Raw genomic sequence first — 27,995 nt, 5'->3', positions numbered from 1 at the left:
ATCAGGAGGGCATGACCGTGTGAATGCCCGACAGAAAATGAGAATTTTGAGCAGATTTTGGCTTTTATAGCCTGCGGTCTTAAACTTTTGATCGGCTGATAAACAGCCTATTTCAGTTTACTTGTTGTTTTCAATAAATTACTTTTTCAAAGTGCTTTTTGTCTCACTCCCCCTTCTTGCTTTTGTATATTGTAGCTCTACTTAAAACCTCATTAAGATCCAAATGTGCAAAAGGTAAATTCTAGCTATTTTTCAACTGGTCTTAAGATTTTGATCAGGTCTGTACACCATAATGTAAAGCTATGCTCATTTTGATGATGTAAGGATTACTTCTGTTTCTGAGTAAATGTACATGCATGTTGATCTATTTGGTTATTTTGATGTATCTTTTATTTTTCCAGGAAAATCCCATTGTGATACTACATTTCTTCATTTAGGGAGTTTTAATTAAAACGGCAGCAACAAATATTCCATTATCATTATGAATTTGATTAAATTCTAAATTTGATAGATGTTAAACAGCATATTTCATTTGCACATTTTGAATTACACCACAAAGTATGTTTTTAACATCTGAGGTATGATGTTTTACAGAGCAGAGACGTTTTCACTGTAGATTAATGTTTAAAGTACACAGAAGAAACTCCTGCAGACTTTTGTTTTGACATATATGCTTTTATTTATTTATTTTTACACAAGAAATATTGTAGAATACTCATCTACCAAACTAAAAACTTGACGTTTTGTGTTGCTTTGAGCGATCTCTTATTGTATCTGCAATAATCAGTGAATGTACATGTGTTATTTGTGTACATATGTTATTTGTGTACATGTGTTATTTGTGTATGTTGATTTGTCGTATCTCATCCACTCTGTTGCGATGCAGCTGGAAGGCAGGAGTGACCCAGCGACCACATGAACACTGATCCCCACACCAGTTGAATGAGCCCAGCTTAGAGCTACACTTTGGACACAACAACTACACACACACACACACACACGCACACACACACACACACACACACACACACAAAGAGAAAGAAAGAAAGAAAGAAAGAGAGAGAGAGGGTGGAACAGATTATAAGAGGACATACATAACATGAAGTAAAATGACATTTTTGTGTTAATCTGATCCAAATGACCTTATGTGTCAAACATTATGCTACATACGTACTCAATTTATAAGACTCATGCCTGAGTGAGGTGGAAACATAACTGGTAGGATTTCATTAGAATTACCTGTCCATCCATCACACCAAGTAAAGCCTGTTCCATCCACTGCACTGGCTCAATGAAATATGATGTACACTGTACTTCACCTGGAAAACACCATATTGAACATCACTGCTTATGATAAGTTAAATGTTCATTAGTTTGACTTGAGCATCATCTGCACTTTTAGTCTGAAACCTGAGTTAACATTAGATTTCATTATAATTTAATATTTTGAATTGACAGCAGAATATAGGTAATACGTCATGTGCAGAAATGTGAAAAATGCACCTAAAAAAACTGTAAAAATAGGTTTAATTTGTGTGAGTAGATGTTACCAGTGAGGTTACTCGACTTTTTGTGGCTGAAAGACGAAGCGCCGTCTCCTACAGGGTGACTGAGTAGACTGGAGTCACGGAACAGAGTCCGTCTGCAAAGGAGAAAGTGTCCAACAGAAAACTATGAGGAAACTACAACTACATGCATGTAAGCTTCAGATAGTGTTTAGATGAGTGAAGTTCTGTGTGTATAATCACCTTGAACCTACAACTAAAAACACATATAGGACAAGTTTAATATTCCAACATTTTCTAAAAGATGCCTGTCCTTTCTCTCTCAGATGAGACAAATATTGATATAATTTCTGTGCTTTGGAAATCTGGATGTGGTTAGTTAGTAGTACTGAAAGCCTGTCTTCTTCATATCAGTCATTATGTTGTTCTATTTTGTATTTATCTCACATTTACATATAAATCTAATAATTAAAATGGGACACTTGTGGTTATTTGTATCTTAACTTTAGCCAATGGGGACATACTCCTCAACAAAACCTGCCCATCTGAGTAATTTTTGTTTGATCAACAAACAAGACAGTGCAAATGAGAAATGTGGTAGTTTAACCACAAAGCAACAGTGAGTGCAAAAGGCTGAGGGTCGAGAAGAAAGCAGAAGAATACTGAATAAAAAGACATATCATTAAAAGTCAAAGACAAATAGTTTTGGTGAATGCACAAATACATTTTCTGTAAGTTTTAGTTTTCAAATGATAATCTTCGCATCATTGAGTTTTATTCTCTCAATTTAATTTGATATTTAAGATGTTTTATTTGATCACATTGACACAAATTTAAATCCACAGTGACTCCAAACCACATTTTACAACATAAAAATTATGTAAATGCACCTAATCAAGAGGTTAGTTATTAAAAAAAAAAAACCTATTTATTAATTTAGACAAACATTGAAGTGAAGAATCTGGTTATTAAAAAATATATACTAAATCATATTCAGGATATAAGAAAAACCTATGCGGGGGCTCCATTCAGCTGGTGTCACCTGCATTTCCTGCAGCGATAGGACACTTCAGAGGAGCTGGTGTTGGCAGGATCGACAGCAAACAGCTCCCGGGGAACCTGCTGCAGCTCTGATCACATACAAAAGATACAAATGAGTGAGTAAAAATGAATGAAAAAGCGTTGATCTTAAAAACATTACATTTTAAATGTGTTTACCAGGGTACTTCTCTGTGAGCTTGGTCAGTCTGTACTGTTTGTAAAGAGGACTGGACGTGTCCACTTCACACTGCATGGTCTCGTATAGACATAACTGCTCTTCGAAGCCACTGTTGACCCTGAACACCACAAAACAGCCCAGTTATTTTCTGTTTAATCTAAATCTAAATTATACTATCAAAAGTTTGGTTCATCCAAATGAAAGAAAACTTATTTCACTGAGATACCAGTGCTTGTTCCTTAGAATAGGAGCCTTTAGCACATGCCAAAGCACAAAGACTATCACAACAAACAAACTTACTGCACATCCTGTTTGACCCTCTTCAGTCTGTCATAAGCCTCTGTGAAGCCCAGCTGGTATCTCTTCATTAAGAAAGCAGTTACAACTGTGGCACTTCGACTCCGACCAGCCTGACTGGCACACAGAAGTAAGGATACAAAAACAAAACTCATTTTATGTATCAACTTCTGCACAATATTGCCAATCAGCACTGGAATAAAGTTTATCTTGTGCAAAAAAGACAAAAAAATGGCAGAAAATGAGATCGACAGTGGGACAACAGAGTGAAAAGCCACAATAAAGCACAAGTGCTGTGTGTTAGAGTGAAATGGTGCAATAGTTCTCCTAGTTGAGAGCTCAAATAGTGAGGAAGGAGGCTCCTCCTTACTCCCTCTATCTCTGTCTTCAAGGAGCAAAACATCCCATGTTATCATGTTAGAAAAAATAAAAAGCAGGATTGCCCCATTTTTATGCTCTACAACCAACCTGGCTCATCCTTGACAGATCAACAAATGATGATAAAACATTACTTCCATTACAGAGGTAGTAACCATTTTTTTTCCCTTTAGTAATAAGTCACATAAAATACTTTATGTAAACTCACAGAGGGTGACATGGAACAGAAGAAAAGAAATGAAACACACCAAAGCCTGTCGTTGACCTCTTACCAGTGAACCAGTGCAGCCCTGTTTTCATCAATAGCAGATTTAATGAACAAGAAGCAGTCATCCATATGACTGAGGAGGTCTGAGGTTTCCTCATCCAAGACATTGATCCACTTAGTGAAGACATTGCCATCAGTAGGAATCAGCGGGCTGGGGTCCACAGAGTCCACAGACAGGATGTGAGTGATGCCTGCATCAGCCAACGACTGTCTGTCATTCAGATCAGCTGCTGTGCCGATGTACAGACCAGCATCTACTGGGAGCATGACTGCAGAGAGACACACAGAGCCCACCTGGTATCATCTCACATGATTATATGACACACTGCATGAGCCTACATATGACATGTTACAAAAATAGATCACAGAGGTATTATGTAGGAATCCTGTCAACTTATGGTTATGGAACAAACCAGTGCATAATTAAAACAAAAATCAAGAACACAGCTGACCCAAGATGAGCACCTTTTCATCCTCAGGTTTAATGTCTCATATGTTTCACATTACCTGCTGGTCTTTTACACTCATTCTACAAACATAACCTAATCATATTTTCTATATATTTTTACATGAAACACAGAAAATGTTCATGTTTGAGTCTGTTGGGGGCACTGGTGTGAAAGACAACTGACCATTTCCTTGATCAGTATCAGACTTTCTAAAACAAAGCAAATGATGAAAATACTGCCACTGAAACAAACCAGAGATTATATACCATAGTATATTTACACAAAACTGTGACACATCATGTTTGACCACTTCCTTCTTTTCAAAATCACAGTGGGTAAAAGAAAGTACTGTAGTTCTTTTTTAAGGGATTAGTTCAATCAAAATGAAAAATCTTAGTGGACTATATTTTTCACAATTTTCTGATATTTTATTTCCAGATTAATTGAAGAGAAACTCTCCAGATGTAATATTATATGACTTTATTTTCAGATTATGAACGAACAAAACACACGTATTACCGCTTAACTATCTGATGTTCTGGTAACAGCAGGAGCCTGGTGAGCTACAGAAATTATCTTAAACTTCATAAATGTGAATTATGAAGCTGCTCCTGACTGGCCGAAGCCTTTTAAACAGATTTACGCTGTTTACTGAACATGAGATTCGTTTTTACAGATCTGCTGTGACTGGCATGAAAATGACATGAACACAACAGACAGTTTAGGAGAGCTGAAGAAAAAAACTCCTTCGACTAAAAAACAGAAGTGAACAGAACTGACCTCCTGTCACAGCTGCTCACCTCAAATCCCAATAAAAACCACTGTCAACAAGCAAAGTTCACATTCGACAGCAATTGTTGATATAAAAGTACAAACAGCGTGTGAACGTCAAGCGTTTGGTGCATCTCTTAAATCTTCCGGCCGGAAACAAATAAAAGCAATAGTTCCGCTTTTACAACCTCCGACAGAAACAAAGTCAAACTTTAGTTCCGGTGTCAGATCCATTTCGGTTTCTAGTTTTAGTCCACATGTATGAGGGGACCTACTTCTGCAAAATAATAACAGGTAACAACAGATTTTTTAAAAATGTACACATGCCCAAATAAAATGTCTAAATTACTTCATAATAGTTTGAGCAAAAAAGCAAGCCATTTAGAAGAGATAGCTACTAGAGACAATAATTAAAATTTTTTATTTTATCTGTATGTTGGCTACACACCATCATTTCTTTTTTTATTATTAAATCTCACAGTGGATTCAGTGTTTTTGTATAATTTTGAAACCAAGACAAACATTTGGTTCTGTCTAAAACATATGAAAGTTTCTAAAATCAAATTTATTCATGACCATATAAAATCAACTGTGATGCATTTGTGGGTTCCCCAACCAGGCTTTGGAGATGGATACACTTTGTTTCTCAATGGATACTTCTCAGTTTCATACTATTAATCTAAAAATAAAAATCTACAAATAAATAATGATGTGTTATCACAGATAAAGCTGTATTCAGTTAGTGAATCATTAGATAATGACATAGTTCACACTTTAATTATATGTGAAAGGTTCAGTAACTGAACCAAGCACAAAAGATATCACAACTTGCAATGAATAATACATTCATTATCATTGCCAAAGAAAACAATATAATGACATAGATAAATAGGACAGGGATTTAGAAATGTATTTTTCACAATTTTATAGACATATGTTAAAATAGGAAAAATAACCAATACATAAACAACTAGCATGTGCAACATATTACTGTTCTGCAGCACAAACAGTGTGAAAGAGATGTAAAGTGAAGTTACAACTCATAATGCCTTTCCTTTTGACCAAATGGCTTATTTTAAGTATGAAGCCTCAACACAACCAGGACAGAACAAAGGTTAAGCACAACACAATACTATGAAATAAGATAAGATATTTACAGAATTCAATTTACAAAGCTTTTGCTGTTGTGCAAATCAACCCTCTCAGAAGAAAAGCCCAAGTTTGAGATGATGAGAACATGACAGAGGATCACACTTTCATTAAAAAACCCACAAAGGACCATTAATGAAAAATATGTAGGAAAATGTAAGAGGAGTACGACTGGTAAAGTTGAAGTGTTAATGTCAGACAGAGCACCGTTAAAGCAAAACCTTAAGAGCAAGGTTTTATTAGAAGTATAACCACACCCTGACTTCCACTGAGAGTGTAAACAAAACAATTGGCTTCTGCTCTAAAGTGGAAATAATGAGTTGTAGTTAGGATAGTGAGGGAGGATACCAAAGAGATGAAGTAATGTGAACACACACTGGTCAACAGCCCACATCAGAGCATCATTACCAGTGTTAAGAAAGGAAACAGCAAAACGAACAAAGACAGCCCCTCATAAACTACAATAACAGGTAGAACTGAAGAAGTGGTGAATGCAGCCAAGTACTCGAGTATTGCAATTAACAGTTCCTTGTATAATTGTTTAGGCTTTTATTTATTTATTTATTTATTTATATAATGCAACCTGATACTTCTTCGCTAATTCGCTAAATACTATTTTATAAATTTAACAGATTATATTTTGTTATACTTTATTGTTTCATTTCTGTTCCACTGTGGTGATGCACAGAGACAAATAATAAAATGTTTGTCATTATCCAAATATACACCACCAGTCAAAAGTTTGGATCCACCTTCTCATTTAAATGACATGAGATAGTCAAGTGCTCAGCATCACTGGGAACTCCTTCAAGACTGTTGGAAAACATTTCAGGTGACTACCTCATGAAGCTCATCGAGAGAATGCCAAGAATGTGCAAAGCAGTAATAAAAGCAAAGGGTGGCTATTTTGAAGAATCTAACACATAAAACATGCTTTGAATTATGTCACACTTTATTTTAACTATGTAATTCCATATATTCTTCCCACCATCCAAAGACATGCACTGATAGGTTAATCAGTTAATCTAAATTGCCCATAGGTGTGAATGTGAGAGTGATTGTTCATCTCTATATGTCAGCCCTGCGATGAACTGGTGACATGTCCAGGGTGTACTCCGCCTTTGCCCATAAGGAGCTGGGATAGGCTCCAGCGACTGCTGTGACCATAGTGAGGATAAAGCGGGTTCAGATAATGAATGAAGGAAAGAATTCCATATGTGTTCATTCATAGTTTTGATGCCTTCAGTGAGAGTCTACAATCTAAATAGTCATAAAAATAAAGAAAAACCAGGTGTGTCCAAACTTTTGACCGGTAGTGTATATGGACCTGACTGTAAACACAGATGACCTGTTGTTTTATACGTCTGAGGCATGCAGCAGAGCAGTAGAATTACATCCAGTTCAGATTCTGGTCAGTACTTACAGATGTAAATCAAGTGTTTTACCCACTACCTGGTTAGCCAAAAAGTATCACTGGGTAGATTTTCCACAGACTGAAAACACAGTTGAGGATGCAGATGTCTCATATCCTGTCAGATCACTTGAATAACAATATACTGAAAGGTAATTATGGAATTTTTACCCAATGACGCTAAAAATTAATCTGTCACAGCAACTTTAAATAGTCAGGTACAATGAATCACTGCCCTCAAAGTTGTGTTATGTGTTATTCACCAGATGCTATTTAAACACACATTTCATAATGTCTGTCTGGCCTATTGTTTCTTAGTATGTACCAAATCTGTGTGTGTATGTGTGTGTGTGTGTGTGTGTGTGTGTGTGTGTGTGTGTGTGTGTGTGTGTGTTGCTCTGAACTGGCCAGTGCCTCCCACAGTCTGTACATGGTCACAGTGTGGGGTGCTAGTAAAGTTTTATGAACCCCTTTAATCTGAGCGTCTGACCAATCACAGCGCCTCTCTCTGACCATATCCCACCTCATTAGAGGGCTGCCCATGCCACATAATTAAGTGTTAGAAATGAAACATGCAGAGCGGCCTCACACTTCATGTAACCATAAGACAAGCAGGTGAACGGGACATGACACGGCCTGCTGTATTTGGTTCAATCCTCCGTCTATGGTTCTGTTTCACTGACTCCATATCATGGAAAATAAGAGTGTGAAGCAGCTGGTTGATCTGTTCTCTCTGTCGTCTGCTTTACACAGGCTGCTCCTGCTTTAGAAATGTGTTTACTACAGCCACCGTGCATAAAATCCTAACAGCCATTACAGCATCTTTAAAAATACACTGATGCCATAAGGTCTTTGTGCACAGACAAACCTCTGAATAAAACTATTCCTATCAGGGCTCAAAGGATGACACTTGCAACGGATCCCATAAAATAAAATAAAAAACATTCTTCAAACAGAATTACATCTATGATTGAAGTTTCCGTACAACCACTACAACAACTAAATCCTTCACTACGGAAGCGTATTGCATTCACATGAAAAAATAAAATTCGCCTCTGTTTTTCTGAATTAACAAGATAATTATCTTGTAATTACGAGAAAAAATAAGTAAAAAAAAAAAAATTGGCACTGTTTTTTTGAATTAACAAGATAATTATCTATAATTACAAGAAAAAAAAAGTTTTTAAAAAATTAAATTTGATAATTACCTTGTAATTATGAGGTAATTATCTTGTTAATTCGGAAAAACAGAGCCATTTTTTTAAAATGTATTTTTTTCTCGTAATTACAAGATAATTATCTCGTTAATTCGTAAAAACAGAGCTGAATTTTATTTGTTTGTGTGAATGCAATACGCTTCCGTACTTCTCCAGCTGTGAATCTGTTAAATTGTTTTTTTGTAATTCAAGTTTTTTTTACTGGAGTTTTCACTTGGTACATGATAATCATGCAATGTTGTTTAATGTTAACAAACAGGGGTTCTATACATAAATGAAAAGTATCAAAAAATGCTACAAAGCGTGGAGGTTCTTAAAAAGAAAAAATACATTTACACAAGAAATCACAAGAAAAAATCACAAGAAATCAAATCGGAGAGTGCAGACCAATGGACCCCCCCCCCCCGCGATCACCACCAAAATGTAATCATTTCTTCCTTGTGCCTGTATCAACATTTCCTGAAAACTTCCTGAAAATCCGTCCATAACTTTTTGAGTTATCTTGCTAACAAACAAACATGCACGCACGCAAACACACAAAGCAAAGCGATGACAATACCTCCTGGCAGAGGTAAAAAATAGATAAATAAATAAACACTAGAGGAAGTAGTTCAGCTGTCGTCCTGCTGACTGGCAGTCATAATTATGTAAGACCAGAATGGCTCCCAAACTGGTGCTGTGGTTCCATCCTTATTGTTAAATTTATGAAACATACATTCATATGAAGCAGTCTTTATCATCATGTTTACCCATTCTTTAAACTTTGGGGCTTTAAGGGTTTTCCAGTGTTTAAGAATAATCCTGACTGCCACTGAGACCCCAACCATGATAACAGAAAATTTCCTGTTTGATACGTTAGCAATCTGTCCTTTTCCACCCAGTAAACACAGCCTTGGACAGACTGGCACCATTCTGTCCAACCAGTTACTTAGAGTATGTACAACAACCATCCAGAAACGTTTGATGATTGGACGTTCCCACAAACAGTGGATCAGAGTACCATTATCATTTTGACATTTCCAACACAATGAGTTCTTCATCAGACCTAATCTATTCAGTCTTACAGGAGTCCAATCATATATTTGTACTATCTTATACTGTGTAAATATGCCTGTACCTTCCCTTAAAAAACAAAAATCTGTTGAACATCAGTATGTTTGTCTTGTTAAACCACCACATATTTAGGCTCAAAACATTTTGACACTGAAGGACAGAAGACCTATGACCAACTGTTATTTCACAAAAACACAGGCTGGTTTCAACCTCATTATGTCTTTGCCAGGGTAAAAGAAATTTAGTAAAAGTAACAGAAAGTTTAGAAAACAAAATCAGAATGCTCAGTAACACAAAAACACAATCACATTAATTATATTTGAACAGGTGAAGGGCATTCAGTCTGTACAGGAAGCTAATATTTGTTTTACCTGTCACCCACAGTTAATAAAGACTGTTGATTTTTTTTCTAAGTTAAACTGTATGGTTGTCTGTGGTACCAAGTTAACTGGAACCTAATTCATTAGTTAATAATTAGGTCTTTTTATCTCGGGACCTTTTTATTATTGGAAACTTTTTTCTGCTTCTCTTTTTGTTCCTTTCACTGGTGGCTTCATATTTGATGGACATCTGTTTGGAAAAGCCTCCATCTACATTTTGTCAAGTATTTGGGTTTCGTTAACTCCAAAGCAGGAGTAAGATGTTTTTTTAATAACCTGTATAATATGTGATATCTATGTGAATGATAATCAAAAGTAAAAGATGGTAAATTTAAGAGTAAGTAATGCTACGTAGTAAGCAAAGAGTAAAGAGAAGTAAGTAAAGACAAAAGAAAACAAGTAGGATAATAAAGTTTATACCATATTAACTCTGAGGTCACACCACAGTTCATACAAGATGCTGCATGTGATTTGTTTTTAATATATTTTCATCAGGCAAGGTGAGTTTATTTATTAACACATCAATGCCAAAAATGCAATAAATATAATGCAATAAGTACAATAAATGAAAGCAGGTAAAATACAAATATAGACATAACAAAATAAAAGAAAAAATTAAGTTAAGTGTTTAGAAATAAAAGCAGTAGAAGTAGCTCTCATATTCCTGTGTTCAAGGTTCTTGTTCTTTCTTTAAAAATCCAAACTAATGTAAAAAGTTTGTTCACACAGGGTTGAAAAAAGTGAAATAAATGCTGCATTATCTACAATTTAATGGTTTGTCATTACTGAAGTAAAAAAACAACAAATCTTAGATACACTGTAAAAAATAAAAATGTGAAAAAACGGTATTATTCCGGCAGCAGGGGTGCCGAAAAAATACTGTAAAATGACGGAAAATAACCAACTCATAAAAATACGGTAATTTTCCATAATTAAAATACAGTTTTTTGCCCTAATGTTACATAAGATTTTGCATATTTTTTGACTTTTTAATGTTTAATAAATATTTACATGTATTAAAACTATCAAATTACGCACACACACACACACACACACACACACACACGTATATACACACACACACACACACACACACACACACATATATATATATATATATATATATATATATATATATATATATATATATATACACACACACACAGTACAGGCCAAAAGTTTGGACACACCTTCTCATTCTTTGCATTTTCTTTATTTTCATGACTATTTACATTGTAGATTCTCACTGAAGGCATCAAAACTATGAATGAACACATGTGGAATTATGTACTTAACAAAAAAGTGTGAAATAACTGAAAACATATCTTATATTCTAGTTTCTTCAAAGTAGCCACCCTTAGCTCTGATGACTGCCTTGCACACTCTTGGCATTCTCTTGATGAGCATCAAGAGGTAGTCACCTGAAATGGTTTCCTAACAGTCTTGAAGAAGTTCCCAGAGATGCTTAGCACTTGTTGGCCCTTTTGCCTTCACTCTGCGGTCCAGCTCACCCCAAACCATCTCGATTGGGTTCAGGTCTGGTGACTGTGGAGGCCAGGTCATCTGGCGCAGCACTCCATCACTCTCCTTCTTGGTCAAATATCCCTCACACAGCCTGGAGGTGTGTTTGGGGTCATTGTCCTGTTGAAACATAAATGATGGTCCAACTAAACGCAAACCGGATGGAATGGCATGTCACTTCAGGATGCTGTGGTAGCCATGCTGATTCAGGTTGCCTTCAATCTTGAATAAATCCCCAACAGCGTCACCAGCAAAGCACCCCCACACCATCACACCTCCCCCTCCATGCTTCACGGTGGGAACCAGGCCTGTAGCATCCATCCGTTCACCTTTTCTGCGTCGCACAAAGACACGGCGGTTGGATCCAAAGATCTCAAATTTGGACTCATCAGACTAAAGCACAGATTTCCACTGGTCTAATGTCCATTCCTTGGGTTTCTTGGCCCAAATAAATCTCTTCTGTTTGTTGCCTCTCCTGAGCAGTGGTTTCCTAGCAGCTATTTGACCATGAAGGCCTGATTCACGCAGTCTCCTCTTAACAGTTGTTGTAGAGATGTGTCTGCTGCTAGAGCTCTGTGTGGTATTCATCTGGTCTCTAATCTGAGCTGCTGTTAATTTGCGATTTCTGAGGCTGGTGACTCAGATGAACTTATCTTCAGCATCAGAGGTGACTCTTGGTCTTCCTTTCCTGGGGCGGTCCTCATGTGAGCCAGTTTCGTTGGAGCGCTTGATGGTTTTTGCGACTGCACTTGGGGACACTTTCAAAGTTTTTGAAATTTTCTAGACTGACTGACCTTCATTTCTTAAAGTAATGATGGCCACTCGTTTGTCTTTACTTAGCTGATTGGTTCTCGCCATAATATGTATTCTAACAGTTGTCCAATAGGGCTGTCAGCTGTGCATCAACCTGACTTCTGCACAACACAACTGATGGTCCCAACCCCATCAATAAGGCAAGAAATTCCACTAAGTAACCCTGACAAGGCACAGCTATGAAGTGAAAACCATTTCAGGTGACTACCTCTTGATGCTCATCAAGAGAATGCCAAGGGTGTGCAAGGCAGTCATCAGAGCTAAGGGTGGCTACTTTGAAGAAACTAGAATATAAGAGATGTTTTCAGTTATTTCACGCTTTTTTTGTTAAGTACATAATTCCACATGTGTTCATTCATAGTTTTGATGCCTTCAGTGAGAATCTACAATGTAAATAGTCATGAAAATAAAGAAAATGCGAAGAATGAGAAGGTGTGTCCAAACTTTTGGCCTGTACTGTATATATACATATATATATACATACATACATACATACATACATATATATATATATATATATATATATATATATATATATATATATATATATATATATATATATATATATATATATATATATATATGATTTTCAATCAGACTAAGTTGTATAATCCACTGATAAAAACCGTATTTGGACAGTTTATCAGTGCTTATACATGTTATACATTCGCAAAAATACATTTATTCAACTTTTTTTTTTTTGTGAACCCTTCCGTAATTACACAAGATATTTGTCAATTAACAAACAAGTCTTGTTAAACTTACAGAACAAACACTTTTACAGTTGATTGTCAGTAATTTTATCTTTTTTTTTTTTTTTTTTTTTTTTTTTTACAGTATTAAACTTTAAATTAACAGTTTAATCTCATAAAAAGAAAAGAAATATTTGTGAAATTATGATACATTTGCAAATGTATTTTAACTGTATTTTTCTGTGAAAACAAAAAATTTCTTTTAAAAAATTGAAATTTTATTGTTATTCACAGTTACAGTTTTTTTTTTGTGTTATTTTACATTTGACATGTAAAATCAGTCTATTTTTGTCATTCCATTGATATTTCCTGTGTCTTGAAAATACAGGAAAAATCTGTAAAATAAACAGCGAAAATTCTGTTGAATTACTTTTTTTTTTTTTTTTTTTTTTTTTTTTTTTTTTTTACAGTGTTTTAGAGACTACATGAGGGAACATATTATGATTTTTTTCTGTATTATTTGGTTGTGTTCCATATTACTGGTCACATTTTCCTGATCTTTATCTGTGTCACCACCAGAGAAGAAATAAAGGTTGATATCCACATTAAAACATTCTGCCCTTTTCATTCATTTCCGTTTTTTCTCTCTGTTCCTTTTCTTCACCCCTGTGAAAGCCACTCTCATGTAGACACTGGTGGGTGTCTACACACTGAAACTCTACCACAAAAGTGTAGAAAACACATGACATCAGTGTTGGCTCGGTGCTTGTGTCGCCTGGTGGAAAATGTGGAAAAAAAGTGAACAGGTAGAACTGATATAAAGAAGTAAATAAACCAAATATATAATTGCTGCAGGCTGCACAATATTAATATTAATATAAGGATAAAATATAAATAATGAAAATGTAAAATGAAGGTATGGGCTTTTTTATAAATGCATAACTATAAATAAGTAGTACCTGGAATTGCCTTAATTTGGGCTGTGGTCACTGTGTAGGAGTTAATTTATGACCACAGGAGGAAGTTTAGACACATCCCTGGAGGTTTTTAATAAGTGTGTGGGTGCAGTGTGTGTAAACCTAATTAAAAGTGTCCCGTCTCTGAGCTTTTGTCTCGTATATAAGAACAACAGGCTGTGGTGAAGAAGGACAGTGAAGGTATGAGAGTGGAACAGCAGACGAAGACGACGATGATGAAGATGTCTCTGTTTCTTCTGTTCCTGGGTTTTGTTGTGAATTTTTCCGCTGCTGCCAAACCAGGTATCATCTTTGTATTTATGATGCTCACTAATGCCTTATGCTTCCCTCCCACCATCCAAATACAGTGGAATAAAACATCTGCTGTTTCATTTTTAAATGAATAATGACTCAAGCATGAAATCTTAAATAATGTACCTGTAATATGTAGTATTTGTAACTTTCCTGTATTTTCTCGTCTCCCTTTAGGCAGCTGTGTGGGTCGCTGTGGTGAGACGTTTACCAGAGGTCATCAGTGTAAATGTGACTTCAGCTGTCTGCGTCATAACGAATGCTGCCACGACTATGACTCCGTTTGCACCGCCGGTAAGAAATAAAAGAAGTTACATTATAAAAAATGATCTGGTAAAGGTGAGAACAAGAAAGAATAGGCTGAGTGGAACATTTCTGTATTGAAGGTGTATTAGAAGAGGAAAATGTTAAAGCGTCAATTAAAGTAAAAAACTAAATTAACCCTTTCATGCATGAATTATGAAAACCTTAGTCGAGATTTTTTTCCTGAGTGTTTTTATTCCTCTTTTGGCATGAAAAAAACATGCGATTGAATTTTTTAATGAACCTTTTTTTTAATGAAGGTTGATTTGTTTCTTTTTGGCTTTAACAAAAAAAAACAACAACAACATTTTCAATCAAAAACACATTTCAATCAAAAACAGAAAAAACCCTTTTCAATCAAAGAGAAAAAGTCTTTGAATGCAAAAAAAATATTTAAGATCCAAAAAATTGCATTTGAACACTTTTTTTGTTTGACTGAAAAGGTTTTTTTTAATTGAAGTGAATTTTTTTGATTGAAAAAAATATATATATATAATTGAAAGAATTTTTGGGGGGTTAAAGCAATAAAGAAACAAATCTACCCTCATAATAATTTTTTGTGGAGTTCCAAAAATGTCCACTCTGCTGGACACTGTGTGTTTAATTTTTGAATCAAAGAATTCAATATCAGAAAGTGACATATTATGTGAAAACTATAAAATCAAAACATTTTTAATGCAGCTAATCTGATGTTTTCTCACATTTTATCATATCCTCAATTTTTATTAGCAGTTGATTTACACTCAAACATGTTACTGCAGATCAGGTTTATCAAGAACATAAAGTTACAGTGATGGTATGAATGTCAGTGTATGGGATGGTGCATGAGTGTCCACTGTGTCGGCTGATATGGAACTAAAACAATAAGAATCATGAATATACAAGAGAACAGCTGGAGAATAGCTGTCCACTAGTGACCAATATGCATGAAAGGGTTAACAAAAGGCTGTCACTATTATTGTATTTGGTATTATTGATTTTACTTTTTTTTTCTTTTTTCTTTTCTTTCTTTCTTTTTTTCCCCCTTAATTTTCTTTCTATGCTGTTATTTAAAACACCTTACTGATTCCTCCTCTTTTAATCCTTTTACTTATTAGGCTGTCAATTTCATTTTCATTCCCTCTTCTGTCTCCACACACACACACCCTCACACACACACACACACACACACACACACGCACACACACACACACACACACACACACACACACACACACCTGTAAATTGCTCTCTGTTCGCACCCATCTTTGTTTTGCTATTCTGACCTATTCTGTCATGTCTGGTGTCTATAAACTTGTATGTCTTGAAGTCTATAAATTCCTATGCCAGATGTTCTGTCATGTATTTTTATATTTGTTACCCTTGTCACAATGTTTGTCTAGCGCAAAAGAAAAAAAAAGTGTTAATTACAGTAATGGCATGCACAGACTGATGACTGTTGTGCACAGACTGCTTAATGCAGCTGTAATACTTTGTCTTTTCTCAGCTCAGTCCTGTCAGGGTCGCTGTGGTGAGCTCTTCAGACGGGGTCGTGTCTGTGACTGTGACCCAGAGTGCAGCCTCTACAACACCTGTTGTCATGACATCCAGCTGCAGTGTGGAAATGGTACGGGATGCAATTATTACAACTACAATAACAAAAATACTCATCCTGTCCTGCTGTGGCTTAACAAACCAGGATAAATCCAACACAAGTCCTGTTTAGGCATGTAAAGATAGTTTACATCAGGAGTATCAAACACACGGCCCAGGGGCCAAAACCAGCCCACTAAAGGGTCCAGTCTGGCCCATGGGATGAATTTGTGAAATGCAAAAATTACACTGAAGATTCTGACAATCAGTGATGTTAAAATCATTTTAGTTCAGGTTCCACATTCAGACCAATATGATCTAAAGTGGGTCAGACCAGTAAAATACTATCATAACATATAAATAATGACAACTCCAAATTATTCTTTGCTTTAGTGTGGAAAAAGTAAAATTACATTAAAAAAATATGTACATTTAGAAACTATCCTTTCACAAAAAATGTGAATAACCTAAACAAATATGAACCACATGAAAAGTTTTAAGAAAAATAAGGGGAATTTTAACAATATTCTGTCTGATATTAAATGTTTTGTGCATTTGTAGATCCACTGTGATCTGTAAGTTGTAATGTACATGTGGAAATGATGAACTCAGACAGATTATTGTTAAAATTGCATTAATTTTTCTCAAGAAATTTCAGGTTGTTCATGGTTGTTCATGATAACTTGATAGATGTAAACATTTTCATAATATAATTTTATTTTTTTCACTGTAAAGCATAGAGAAAAGTTTGGAGTTGACATTACTTATAGGTTATTATTTTATTATTTTACTGCTCTGGCCCACTGGAGATCATATTGAATGGAATGTGGCTCCTGAACTAAAATGAGTTTGACAGCCTGGTTTATGTTTTGCTGCCATAGTTCACATTTATGGCTGTATGACACCGCACTCAGAGGTGAAGGTCAATGGTTATGGAGAGACATTTGTTTCTTTATTCATCAGTGAAAAAGAATGGATTTGCATTCTTTTTGACTGATAAACAAAGAAATAAATGTCTCTCCATAAATGATAGTTTGTTAAAAGACATCCTGTGATAGGATAAAATGCACTGATCCATATCAAATAACAATTTAATAATTAAAAACCTGAACAGTGATGTTAATTGAGGATAACAAGAAACTGAAGATAAATACCAAACTAGACTAATACGGTTAACTGCTTTTGAAGTTATAGCTAAAAAGTGACTTCAGAAATTAAGCACAAGTAGAAAAATGGAGAAACTTAATAGAGCAAGTAAAAGAAATTTATCAGTTAATGTATAAAATCCGAAAAAATTACAGATTGTGAATAAAAATGGAATGCTATGTAGTGAGGTGGGGTAAAACACAAAGCAGCTAAGTTATTCAGATGTTGCACAACAACTCAATCATAGACATTCTGACAATAAATGAAAATAAACTGGTATATAGAGTCAGCTACAACTCCAGTTTTTAGGTATTTTCTAATTTTACTTTATATTTCAGGTCTGTAGTTTGTTTCTTCTTTTTTTCACCTCCTCTCTCAGATGCCTGTCATGTGTTGATGCTATGTATTGTTTACTAGTTTCTGTTTTTTAACCCTTTCATGCATAGTGGTCACTACAGTGGACAGTTATTCTACAGATGTTCTATTATATATTCATGGATTTTATTATTTTAGTTCTATATCAGCCAACACAGTGTACAGTTATGTATCATCCCATACACTGACATTCATAGCATGGCTGTAACTTTGCTGTTCTTGATAAACTTGATCTGCAGGAACATGTTTGAGTGTAAATCAATTCCTTGTTTATTGTTATGAGACTGGAATTAACAGGGGGTTTTTTAAACAAGAATTTTTTTTATTTTTTATTTTTTTTGCATATTATCTCCATAAAGTGAGTAATGACTAATATTAGAGTATGTTCAAATGGGACAAAACATCAGATTAGCAGCAATAAAAAATGTATTTCATAGTTTTCACACAATATATCAGTAAATACATGTTTCTTTGCTTCAAAAATCAAACTCATGGTGTCCAGCTGAGTGGATATTTTTTGCAATTCCATGAAAAATAGGTTCATAAAAAAAAATTCAATAGCTGTGTGTTTTTTTTTTTTTCATGCCTAAAGAGGAATGATAACACTCAGGAAAAAAAAAATCTTGATTAAGGTTCTCAAAATTCATGCATGAAAGGGTTAATTTACTTGTTTAAGTCATAATGGTGCAAAGTACAAAAAAAAAAAAAAAAAAAAAAAACAGAAGCTAAACATCATCGTGGTGTGTTGTTGATGTGTTTCTGTTTCTCCCACAGATGCCACTGCAGTGCTGTTACACCAGAGAACCTTTCAGTCTTCCAGGGTCTCAGGGGTCTCAGGTTTGCAGCTGAGGAATTTATCATCACTGCCTTTTATGTTTTAGTCTAAACCACTTCACTTTTATGAATATTCAACTAATAAAATATTGAAATCTAAAACTTTCTCTTTGTTTATCAGGATCTCGTAAATCAGTGAGAGGCAGGAAAGGCTCGAACAGTGAGAGTGAGGAGTGGTCTTCATGTAGGTGGAGGTCTTTCACTGAATCTCATATCATTTATACAATCTGTTGTTGAGAAGCATTATTTAAGAATAAGTTAACCAGTCATTTAATAATTAAATGATTATTTCTGTGTTTTTTGATCCATGTTTGTCAGCAGCCAGACGTCCCTGCAGACAGTCTCAGTGTCCAGGAGGTGCCTCGTCTCTGCGGAACCCAGTGCTTGGACCCCAGTTTTCTGGAAGACAGACCAGCCAACTGCAACAAGGTTTGGACCAGTCCCTCATGACTCACTGAAAAACTCTTTTTTCTTAATGCACAGCAAAAAAAAAAAAAAAAAAAAAAAAAAGGTAATATTCCAGCAGCTGGGGTGCCAAAAATATACTGTTAAATAATGGAAAATAACCATCTCATAAAAATACGGTAATTTTCCATAATTAAAATACAATTTTTTTACCCTAACTTTACATGAGATTTTGCTTTTTTTTTTTTTTCTTTTTAATGTTTAATAAAGAATATTTGCAAGTATAAAAAACAATCAAATTACCTATAAATATGAACAAACATTGTTATAAAACAAATAATAGGGCTACCATGTTATACATTCACAAAAACACATTTATTCAACATTTTTGTTGTGAAACCTCCTGTAATTACACAATATATTTGTCAATTAATTAACCGTAAAAGAAGTATTTGTTCTGTGAGTTTAACAAGACTTGTTTGTTGTCAGTAATTTTACCTTGTTTTATTTTATTTTTTATACAATATTAAACTTTGAAATTAACAGTTTAATCTCATAAATAGAATAGAAATATTTGTGAAATTGCGATACATTTGCAAATGTATTTTAACTGTATTTTTCTGTGAAAAAATCTTTTAAAAAATGGAAATTTTATGGTTATTCACAGTTACAGTTTTTTCATGTTATTTTACATTTGACATGTAAAATCACAGTCTATTTTTGTCATTTCATTGATATTTTCCAGTTTAAAAAAAAAAAAAGGTATTATTCTGGCAGCTGGGGAGCCAAAAATATACTGTTAAAAAATGGAAAATAACCATCTCATAAAAATATGGTAATTTTCCATAATTAAAATACAGTTTTTTACCCTAACTTTACATGAGATTTTGCATTGGTTTTTCTTGTTTTGTTTTTTTTTTTTTACTTTTTAATGTCTAATAAAGAGTATTTACATGTATTAAAACAATCAAATTACTTAGAAATTTATACATAAATAATTTTCAATGAGACTAAGTTGTACAATCCACTGATAAAAACTGCATTTGTACAGTTTATCAGTGTTTATACATGTTATACATTTTAAAAACACATTTATTCAACATTTTTGTTGTGAAACCTCCCGTAATTACACAAGATATTTGTCAATTAACAAACAAGTCTTGTTAAACTTACAGAACAAACACTTCTTTTACGGTTAATTGTCAGTAATTTTGCCTCGTGTTATTATTTTTTTTTACAGTATTAAACTTTAAATTAACAGTTTAATCTCATAAATAGAAATAGAATAGAAATATTTGTGAAATTACGATACATTTGCAAATGTATTTTAACTGTATTTTTCTGTGAAAAAAGAAAACATTTCTTTTAAAAAATGGAAATTTTATGGTTTTTCACAGTTACAGTTTTTTCGTGTTGTTTTACATTTGACATGTAAAATCACAGTCTATTTGTGTCATTTCATTAATATTTTCCAGTATCTTAAAAATACTGGAAAAATCAGTAAAATAAACAGTAAAATTCTGTTAAATTACATTTTCTTTTTTGACAGTGTGGACAAATGAAAAAACATGAAATTGCTTAATAAGTGTAGATTCTTCTCCTCTCTCCTCCAGGTGTGAATAATGTTCCTGTTGGTCTACTTCCTGTTTCTCCATCTTTTTCCTCTGGGGGGCCTCCAGCGTTTGGCTCCTCTCTGCCCGGTCCCGGCGCTCCCTCTGTGGGCACTGGTCCTGCTGTGAGTCCGTCTGGTTCTGGAGCAGTCACTGGTAAAGTCAACGTCCACCTGGTGCTGTCCCATGGTGGAGCTGCTGCATCAGGACCAAGTCCAAGTAAGATCACAGCTGTGTTACTGTGCAGGATTTACAACACTTTATGGGTTCTGACATGAAATTGCACGTGTGGTTTTTTTACTCTCCAGGTCTCAATGACCCTGCAGGCGCCAGACCCGGACCTGGATCCACCCTCCAGGATGTAGCCCAGGCTCTGGGACTCTCAGTGCTGGAGGGGGGCTCAGTGGTACCAGGTGCAGGTTGGTGAATGTGTAGAACAGGGGTCTCAAACTCATTTTCTTTCAGGGGCCACATTCAGCCTGATTTGATCTCCAGTGGGCCGGACCAGTAAAATAATAACATAGTAACCTATAAATAATGACAACTCCAAATTTTTGTCTTTGTTTCAGTGCGAAAAACCCCAATTAAATTATGAAAATACTTACTTTTATAAACAACCCCCCAAAAAAGGGAATAACCTGAAAAAACTGAAATTTAAATTTAAAAAAATATTAAGATAATTTAGTGCAATTTCAACACTATTCTGCCTCAGCTTATCATTTCTACATGTACATTATGGATCGGATCTACAAAGACACTAAACACTTAGTAACAGGCAGAATATTGTTAAAATTGTGCTTAATTTTCTTTAGATATTTCAGGTTGTTCATATTTGTTCAGGTTATTCACATTTTATTGTGACAGGATAGTTTGTAAATGTAAATATTTCCATAATTTAATGTGATTTTTTGCAATAAAACCAAGAAAAAAAAAAATTGAAGTTTGTATTATTTCTAGGCATAATGTCATATTATTTTTCTCACATCAGAGCAAGAAGAAAATATGGAGTCATTTATTGTTTGTTTATGTTGTTATGGTATAATTTTGCCGTAGATCATTTTGGTCTGTATGTGGAACCTGAACTAAAATGAGTTTGAAAGCCTTGACTGTGGAATTTTTGCACTTTGCAAATTCATCCCATGGGCCAGATTGGAACCTTTGGTGGGCCGCGTGTTTGAGACCCCTGGTGTAGAATGACATGTTCCAAACTTCTGTTGAAAATGTCAGCGTGTCCGTACCCAGAGGATCTGTTTTTAATTGAAAAACACAAAACATTAGTGCATTTTGCTTTGTGTTTCAATTGTGTGTTTGTGTAGGTCCGCTTTCTGAACTATGCAGTGATTCTCCCATCAGTGGACTGACGGCTCTGAGCAACGGGACCATACTGATATTTAAAGGTCAGTTTCTTTGCTTTAACTTCGATTGAATTACAAATACTAAATGTATGCACAGATTATGTGTCTGGTGTAATATGATCTTTGTGTAAATCAGTGTAAATCTGTGTATGTGTTTCAGGGGAACTGTACTGGTCAGTGGACCCGGTCAGTCGCTCAGCTGGTCGTCCTCAGAACATTACAGAAACTCTTGGTATCCCATCTCCCATCGATACTGTCTTCACACGCTCCAACTGTCACGCAAACGTCTACATTATCAAGGTAGAGATTCTCACCGGTGCACAAACCACACCATGGACATTATTTTCAGAAACAACTGTCAAATTACACTGTAAAAAAAAAAAAAAAAAAAAAAAAAAGGTATTATTCCAGCAGCTGAGATGCCAAAAAAATACTGTTAAATAACAGAAAATAACCATCACATAAAAATACGTTAATTTTCCATAGTTAAAATACAGTCTTTTGCCCTAACTTTACGTGAGATTTTGCTTTTTTTTTTTTTTCTTTTTTAATGTTTAATAAATAGAATAGAATGCATAGAATAGAATAGAATGCCTTTATTGTCATTATACATATGTACAACGAAATTGTAAGAGACAACTCTCTGGTGATGCGTAGTGCAAAAGTTTAAAGAAGAAAGGAAGTGTAAATATATATACAGTATAAAAACAGACATGTCACCAACCGAGAAAAAAACAAAAAACAGTAGAGCTAAGTATATATTGCACTTTGACCCTGGCTGAACACTATAAAGAATATTTACATGTATTAAAACTATCAAATTACCTATAAATATGGATGAACATTGTTATAAAACAAATAATAGGGCTTACATGTTATACATTCACAAAGACACATTTATTCAACATTTTTGTTGTGAAACCTCCTGTAATTACACAAGATGTTTGTCAATTAACAAACAAGTCTTGTTAAACTTACAGAACAAATACTTCTTTTATGGTTAATTGTCAGTAATTTTATCTGGTTTTAATATTTTTTTTACAGTATTAAACTTTAAATTAACAGTGTTACGTCATAAATAGAAAATAAATATTTGTGAAATTATGATACATTTGCAAATGTATTTCAACTGTATTTTTCTGTGGAAAAAGAAAAAAATCTTTTAAAAAATGGAAATTTTATGGTTATTCACAGTTACAGTTTTTTCATGTTATTTTACATTTGACATGTAAAATCACTGTCTATTTGTGTCATTTCATTGATATTTTCCAGTATCTTAAAAATACAGAAAAAAATCTGTAAAATAAACATTAAAAATCCTGTTAAATTACTTTTTTTTTTTTTTTTTATAGTGTAGCACTTGAAATTAACTTTTATTTATTGATGTGTCTGATGTGAATGAGAAATAAATAACAATAGAACAAGAACAAGAGAGGACTGAGAAGAGACACAGACTGTTTATTTCAGTAATAATGTAGTTTCCCTCCTCATCTCCTCTTCCAGGGAGACCAGTACTGGCGTCTTGACCGGAACATGGTGATGGAGCCGGACTTCCCCAAACCTCTGGCCTATGAGTTTCCAGGACTGACAGGAGGCCTCAGGGCGGCGCTGGCAGCACCAGCCTCCAGCAGCAGAGCCGAGACCATATTCTTCTTCAGGAACGGTTTGGAACAATAACTTCCTGTGCAGAATGTTTTAGGTTTAGACACAAAACATAGACAGATATAAGAAAACGAACGCTGACTTAGGCCAAAGCATGTGAGTGTAGAAGATTTTTACTGCAGTGAATTATGTAATCACTATTTTTTATTACAAACAATGTGCTTTAGAACAAAAATAAATAAATCTTAAGTGATTTATCACCATTTATTGTAATATTATCTTCCTCTTCTTATATTTAATTTTCTAGTCATGTGGATGTTCATAAAAGTGTAGAGTAAATCTGAGGGAAATTATATCAAAAATTTGAGAAAACTGAAGAAAAAGTGACTTTTTCAGCAAAATCTCTCATTAACTGAACATAAACCCAGTGTGTCCATCCACTGTCAGTGATCCAACTCAATGGGTTTTACTGGTGAATCAATGTTGTAGAAGATGGCGGTGTTTCCATGTTCACTACGGAGCCTCTGAACGTCCAAATGGGTCATATCTGATGACCATGAAAAGACGACAAACTGTATTTTACACCAATTATTTACATGGATTGATAGGATTAATGGATCAGCAGGTATTAAACAGTTTAGATCAGTAGATGCTTTTGGTTGGTGGTGGATGTTTGGGTGTTTATGGGTTAATCAGCTGTAAATGTGGCTCATATAAAAAGAATTTTTTGTTTGATCTGAGTTGAAGATTTGTACCCTTTTGGCTCTGATGAAGATTCTACTTCCATGCTTGTTCATCCTCCAGGAGACATCATGCAACGCTTCACTTTCCCATCAAGTAACACGCCGTCCTGCAGCATAACTCCCAGGAGCACCATGAGGAGACGCTCTGCTCGCCAGGCCGGTCAGTAGCATCAACAGCTCCATAAATGTTAGACCAGTTCTTAAATTACTCCAAATATCTGATCTTGTCCAGTAGGACAAAAGTGATAACATGGTGTGTAAAAATGAGTTATTATATCATTTAAATTTGGATTTTTTAGTCCGTCTTTTATTTTGGTCTGTGGTTTTTTTTTTTTATTTCTGTTTTGTTCTAGTTAATGTTAGTTGCAGGTACTCCAGTGTTTTTATGTTTGTTTGGTTTTTTTTTTTTTTTTTTTGAGGAACTGAAAGAAGTTTCAGAGATATTTAGTGTTTTTAGGTACTATGAGGAATGTTTTGTAGGAAATAACAAAAACTAGGATGAACTCAACAAATACATGACATTAAATATTATTCCCAAAACCACTGTTTATTAAAGATTCAGTTTTTTTTTTTTAAACACCCTTAACACTTGATAGATAAAAAAAAAAATAAAAAAAAAAACTGAAAAAGTCTGTGGTTTTAGTTGATATTGTATTTAGATTTATTTTCTTTTTGTGTTTTTGACACTATTATTTTTATTTTTCAGTTAAAATTATTGGATTTTCATTAACTGTAATACCTCACTTTGGTCTAAATAAACACTAGTAAACATTTTGACTTATTACAGGTGAGAAAACACAGATGTAAATGAAAAGAAAACTGTTACTGTGTTCCCTTCCAGGGACTAGAAATACTGAGAAATTCAACATTAATGTTAATATTATTCCAGTTTCAGAGGTGGTGATTTTTTTCGACCTTAAAAAAAGCAAAAGCATCTGCTCTGGTTGGCAGCAACTAATACTTCAATCATTTATCCTCATTCAAACATATGGTTTTATTTGACATCAGGAAAAAAATTCCCAGGCACTCTCTCTAAGCATTAACCCTTTCATGCATGAATTATGAAAACATTAATTACGATTTTTTTCTTTATTCCTCTTTGGGCATTGAAAAAACAATGCAATTATTATTATTTTTTTTTTATGAAGCTATTTTTCATGGAGTTGCAAAAATGTCCACCAAGCTGGACACCATGTGTTTAATTTTTGAAGCAAAGAAACATGTATTTACTGATATACTGTGTGAAAACTATGAAATAAAAACATTAAATGCTGCTAATTTGATGTTTTCTCACATTTTAATATACACTACAAACAAAAAGTTATAGATATTTTTAATTTTTGGGTGATTTTTTTCAATTGGGATTCTTGCACAACACTTTTTACTTTCTTTTTGTGTGATTTGAATTGAAACACATTTTTTTAATGACCAGACATAGTTTTATTTACAAATGGCAAAAACGACAAAAAAAATATCCTTAACTTTTTGTTTGTAGTGTACTCTAATACTAGTCATTACTCGCTTTATGGATATAATATGCCACAAAAAAACAAAAAAAACACTTTTGTTGTTAATTACAGTCTGATAACAGTAACAAGGAATTGATTTACACTCAAACACATTAGAATGGGTTTATCAAGAACAGCAAAGTTACAGTAATGTTTTCAGTTGCAGTGTATGGGATGGTGCATAAGTGTCCACTGTGTTGGCTGATACAAAACTAAAACGACAAAATCCATGAATATACAAGAGTACAGCTGTAGAATAACTGTCCACTGTAGTGACCACTGTGCATGAAAGGGTTAAAATGCCTTTATTCTCATGGCATGGTCATGTATAGACCTTAGGCCAGTGTATAGGTCTGTGAGAATAAAGGCATTTTAAGGCTTAAAGAGAGTGCCTTGGAGTTTTCTTCCTGTTTGTCATCTACGTTATGAATTCCTTTTTCAAACAACACCTCGAACAAACTCTTTTTTTGGGTCTTGAAAGCATTAATTTTTTGATATGTTTTTATTTATTCATTTCGTTTACATATAGAAGTACTTCTGAGTGGAGAGATCAACCTCAAATTGACTCTGAAGGACTTCCCGTCTCCGGTCACTTCTGCTCTGACCACACTCGTCCCTCAGAGGAGTGACCGCTACGAACACTATGTCTTCACTGGACGTAAGAAACACACTCTGACAGCGCTGCTAATAATGACACTTTCACATATTAACTACCTGCTTATTAGCAAACACTGAAGTTCTTTATTAGTTTTCATAAAGTACTTGTTTTACATGACCATAATCTTGATAAAAACATTATATTCTGATGTAAATAAACATAAAAGTAGACCTCGCCTTAGAATGTGGAACGTACTCTGAGTGAGACAGACTTCTGTTGGAATTATGTGGAAACTATGTCTATGTTCCAACTGCAAACCTGATTTAATCCACTCATATGCATACATGACGGTGTAAACAACACAAAACACTTGGAGTCTGATATTTTCCTGTGTGATCTGGACCACTTCCACATGTGATCCTGAATCAGATACAGATCTAAGTCTGTCTGAACATTCTGATCAGAATCCACTGGGACTTTTAATTCACAACAGTGGCAAATTTGTCACAGCTGTGCACTGGAGGGACACACTATGCTGTGAATTAGTTCAAATGCAACATAAACATGAAGAAAATGGTTAAATAAATCCAAATCATTATTCAGTAACCCAAGGGAGTGGGTTTGATTTTGACACTGGTGGGGACACAAAAGTGCATCAAGGCAGCACTCCTGAAAGGTGATGTTTTTTGACATTTGCAATTATAATTTCATCAGATTTCAATCATAATTAGAGCTGATTAGAGCCACCCTTTCACATACTTTCTGGTTCTGTTCAAAATTAGATAATTTCTGGCATCCAATATTTAAAACCCTCTCAGACGTTTTACAGACACGTATAGAGCCCTCTGCCATTACTGCGATATTCGGAAGAAGTTCACAGACCAGTCATCACAACCAACATGCAAAGAATATGATAGCCTGTGCCTCTGTCGTTGCCAGACGATTAATACTCCGTAGGTGGAAGGAGAAAAAGCCTCCAACCTTTAAGATGTGGATTAGTGATCTTTTACACCACCTGACACTAGAGAAAATCCGCTGTTCTACTAGAGGGTGTGTTCAGAAATTTTATGATATGGAAACCTTTTCTAACGCATATAGAGAAGTTGGATATCACCCATACTGATGTTTAGTAAGATGGACCCTTTATTATAGAGAAATTAAAGCCAATCTGCTAAATGGTACAGTGACCCTTTTTTTGTTATTATTAGTATTATTTTTTTTGTTTTGTTTTGTTTCTTTTTTTTGCTTTGTTTCGTTAGGGGTGAGGTTCTGTTGGAACATGGGCGAAGTGGGGGGTGGGAACTGTTCTTGTTTGTATTGATTCATGTCTGAAACACAATTCTGTAGAGTCCCTGCATAAATACCAATAAAAAAGACTTTGTGCAAAAAAAATAATTAGAGCTGATCAAACGAGCAAACAATCACAGTCAGAAAAAATAATTCAGCTATTGACATGTTTATAATGCATATCTGAATATTTTAAGACAAATATAAGAATTTAATGCATTCTGCAAAGTTATTCTCATGACTAACAAATCCATCATTACTTTAAA

At 34.5% G+C, this 27,995-nt stretch overlaps 2 protein-coding genes across 5 annotated transcripts in view; one reads left to right on the top strand and one right to left on the bottom strand.

Annotated features, from left to right (window-relative positions):
• Positions 1-296: 296 nt before the first annotated feature.
• Positions 297-15,964, bottom strand: dusp12 (dual specificity phosphatase 12). 3 transcript variants are annotated; one of them, XM_030160315.1, is made up of 9 exons: positions 15,960-15,964; positions 3,672-3,936; positions 3,025-3,138; positions 2,724-2,842; positions 2,548-2,635; positions 1,551-1,642; positions 1,240-1,319; positions 833-979; positions 297-798 (listed from the first exon to the last, which is right to left on the bottom strand). In XM_030160315.1, the coding sequence occupies exons 2-8, from the start codon at positions 3,932-3,934 to the stop codon at positions 836-838; spliced, it is 900 nt and encodes a 299-aa protein (XP_030016175.1). In that variant the 5' UTR covers positions 3,935-3,936; positions 15,960-15,964; the 3' UTR covers positions 297-798; positions 833-835. The 3 variants fall into 3 exon arrangements, with proteins under 3 accessions (XP_030016175.1, XP_030016173.1, XP_030016174.1); XM_030160313.1 differs by lacking the exon at positions 15,960-15,964 and adding an exon at positions 4,897-5,028; XM_030160314.1 differs by lacking the exon at positions 15,960-15,964 and adding an exon at positions 4,900-5,028 and having other exon boundaries at positions 3,672-3,941.
• Positions 14,287-27,995, top strand: part of prg4a (proteoglycan 4a) — a 15,692-nt gene continuing 1,983 nt past the window's right edge. Inside the window, exons 1-13 of one of the 2 annotated variants that reach the window (XM_030160311.1) lie at positions 14,287-14,382; positions 14,569-14,685; positions 16,181-16,300; positions 18,562-18,624; positions 18,743-18,805; positions 18,943-19,050; positions 20,640-20,855; positions 20,945-21,055; positions 21,953-22,033; positions 22,152-22,291; positions 23,495-23,654; positions 24,398-24,496; positions 26,374-26,502. In XM_030160311.1, coding sequence (XP_030016171.1) covers positions 14,313-14,382; positions 14,569-14,685; positions 16,181-16,300; positions 18,562-18,624; positions 18,743-18,805; positions 18,943-19,050; positions 20,640-20,855; positions 20,945-21,055; positions 21,953-22,033; positions 22,152-22,291; positions 23,495-23,654; positions 24,398-24,496; positions 26,374-26,502 — 1,477 coding nt within the window. In that variant the 5' untranslated portion in view covers positions 14,287-14,312. Of the gene's footprint in view, positions 14,383-14,568; positions 14,686-16,180; positions 16,301-18,561; positions 18,625-18,742; positions 18,806-18,939; positions 19,051-20,639; positions 20,856-20,944; positions 21,056-21,952; positions 22,034-22,151; positions 22,292-23,494; positions 23,655-24,397; positions 24,497-26,373; positions 26,503-27,995 lie in introns of both variants that reach the window. The other variant, XM_030160310.1, reaches the window with a different exon arrangement.

Source organism: Sphaeramia orbicularis, chromosome 17 (genome assembly GCF_902148855.1).
Source record: "Sphaeramia orbicularis chromosome 17, fSphaOr1.1, whole genome shotgun sequence".
Taxonomy (NCBI): domain Eukaryota; kingdom Metazoa; phylum Chordata; class Actinopteri; order Kurtiformes; family Apogonidae; genus Sphaeramia; species Sphaeramia orbicularis.
Note: the sequence above shows the minus strand (reverse complement) of the source record. Positions and strands in the feature narration are given on the sequence as shown.

Coding starts and splice junctions, on each gene's coding strand:
- dusp12 (XM_030160315.1), bottom strand. CDS start 3,934: ATGCTCCCAGTAGATGCTGGTCTGTACATCGGCACAGCAGCTGATCTG. Junction 3,139..3,671: donor AGGGCTGCACTGGTTCACTG/GTAAGAGGTCAA, acceptor TCTGTGTGCCAG/TCAGGCTGGTCGGAGTCGAA. Junction 2,636..2,723: donor GCTCACAGAGAAGTACCCTG/GTAAACACATTT, acceptor GTATGTGATCAG/AGCTGCAGCAGGTTCCCCGG.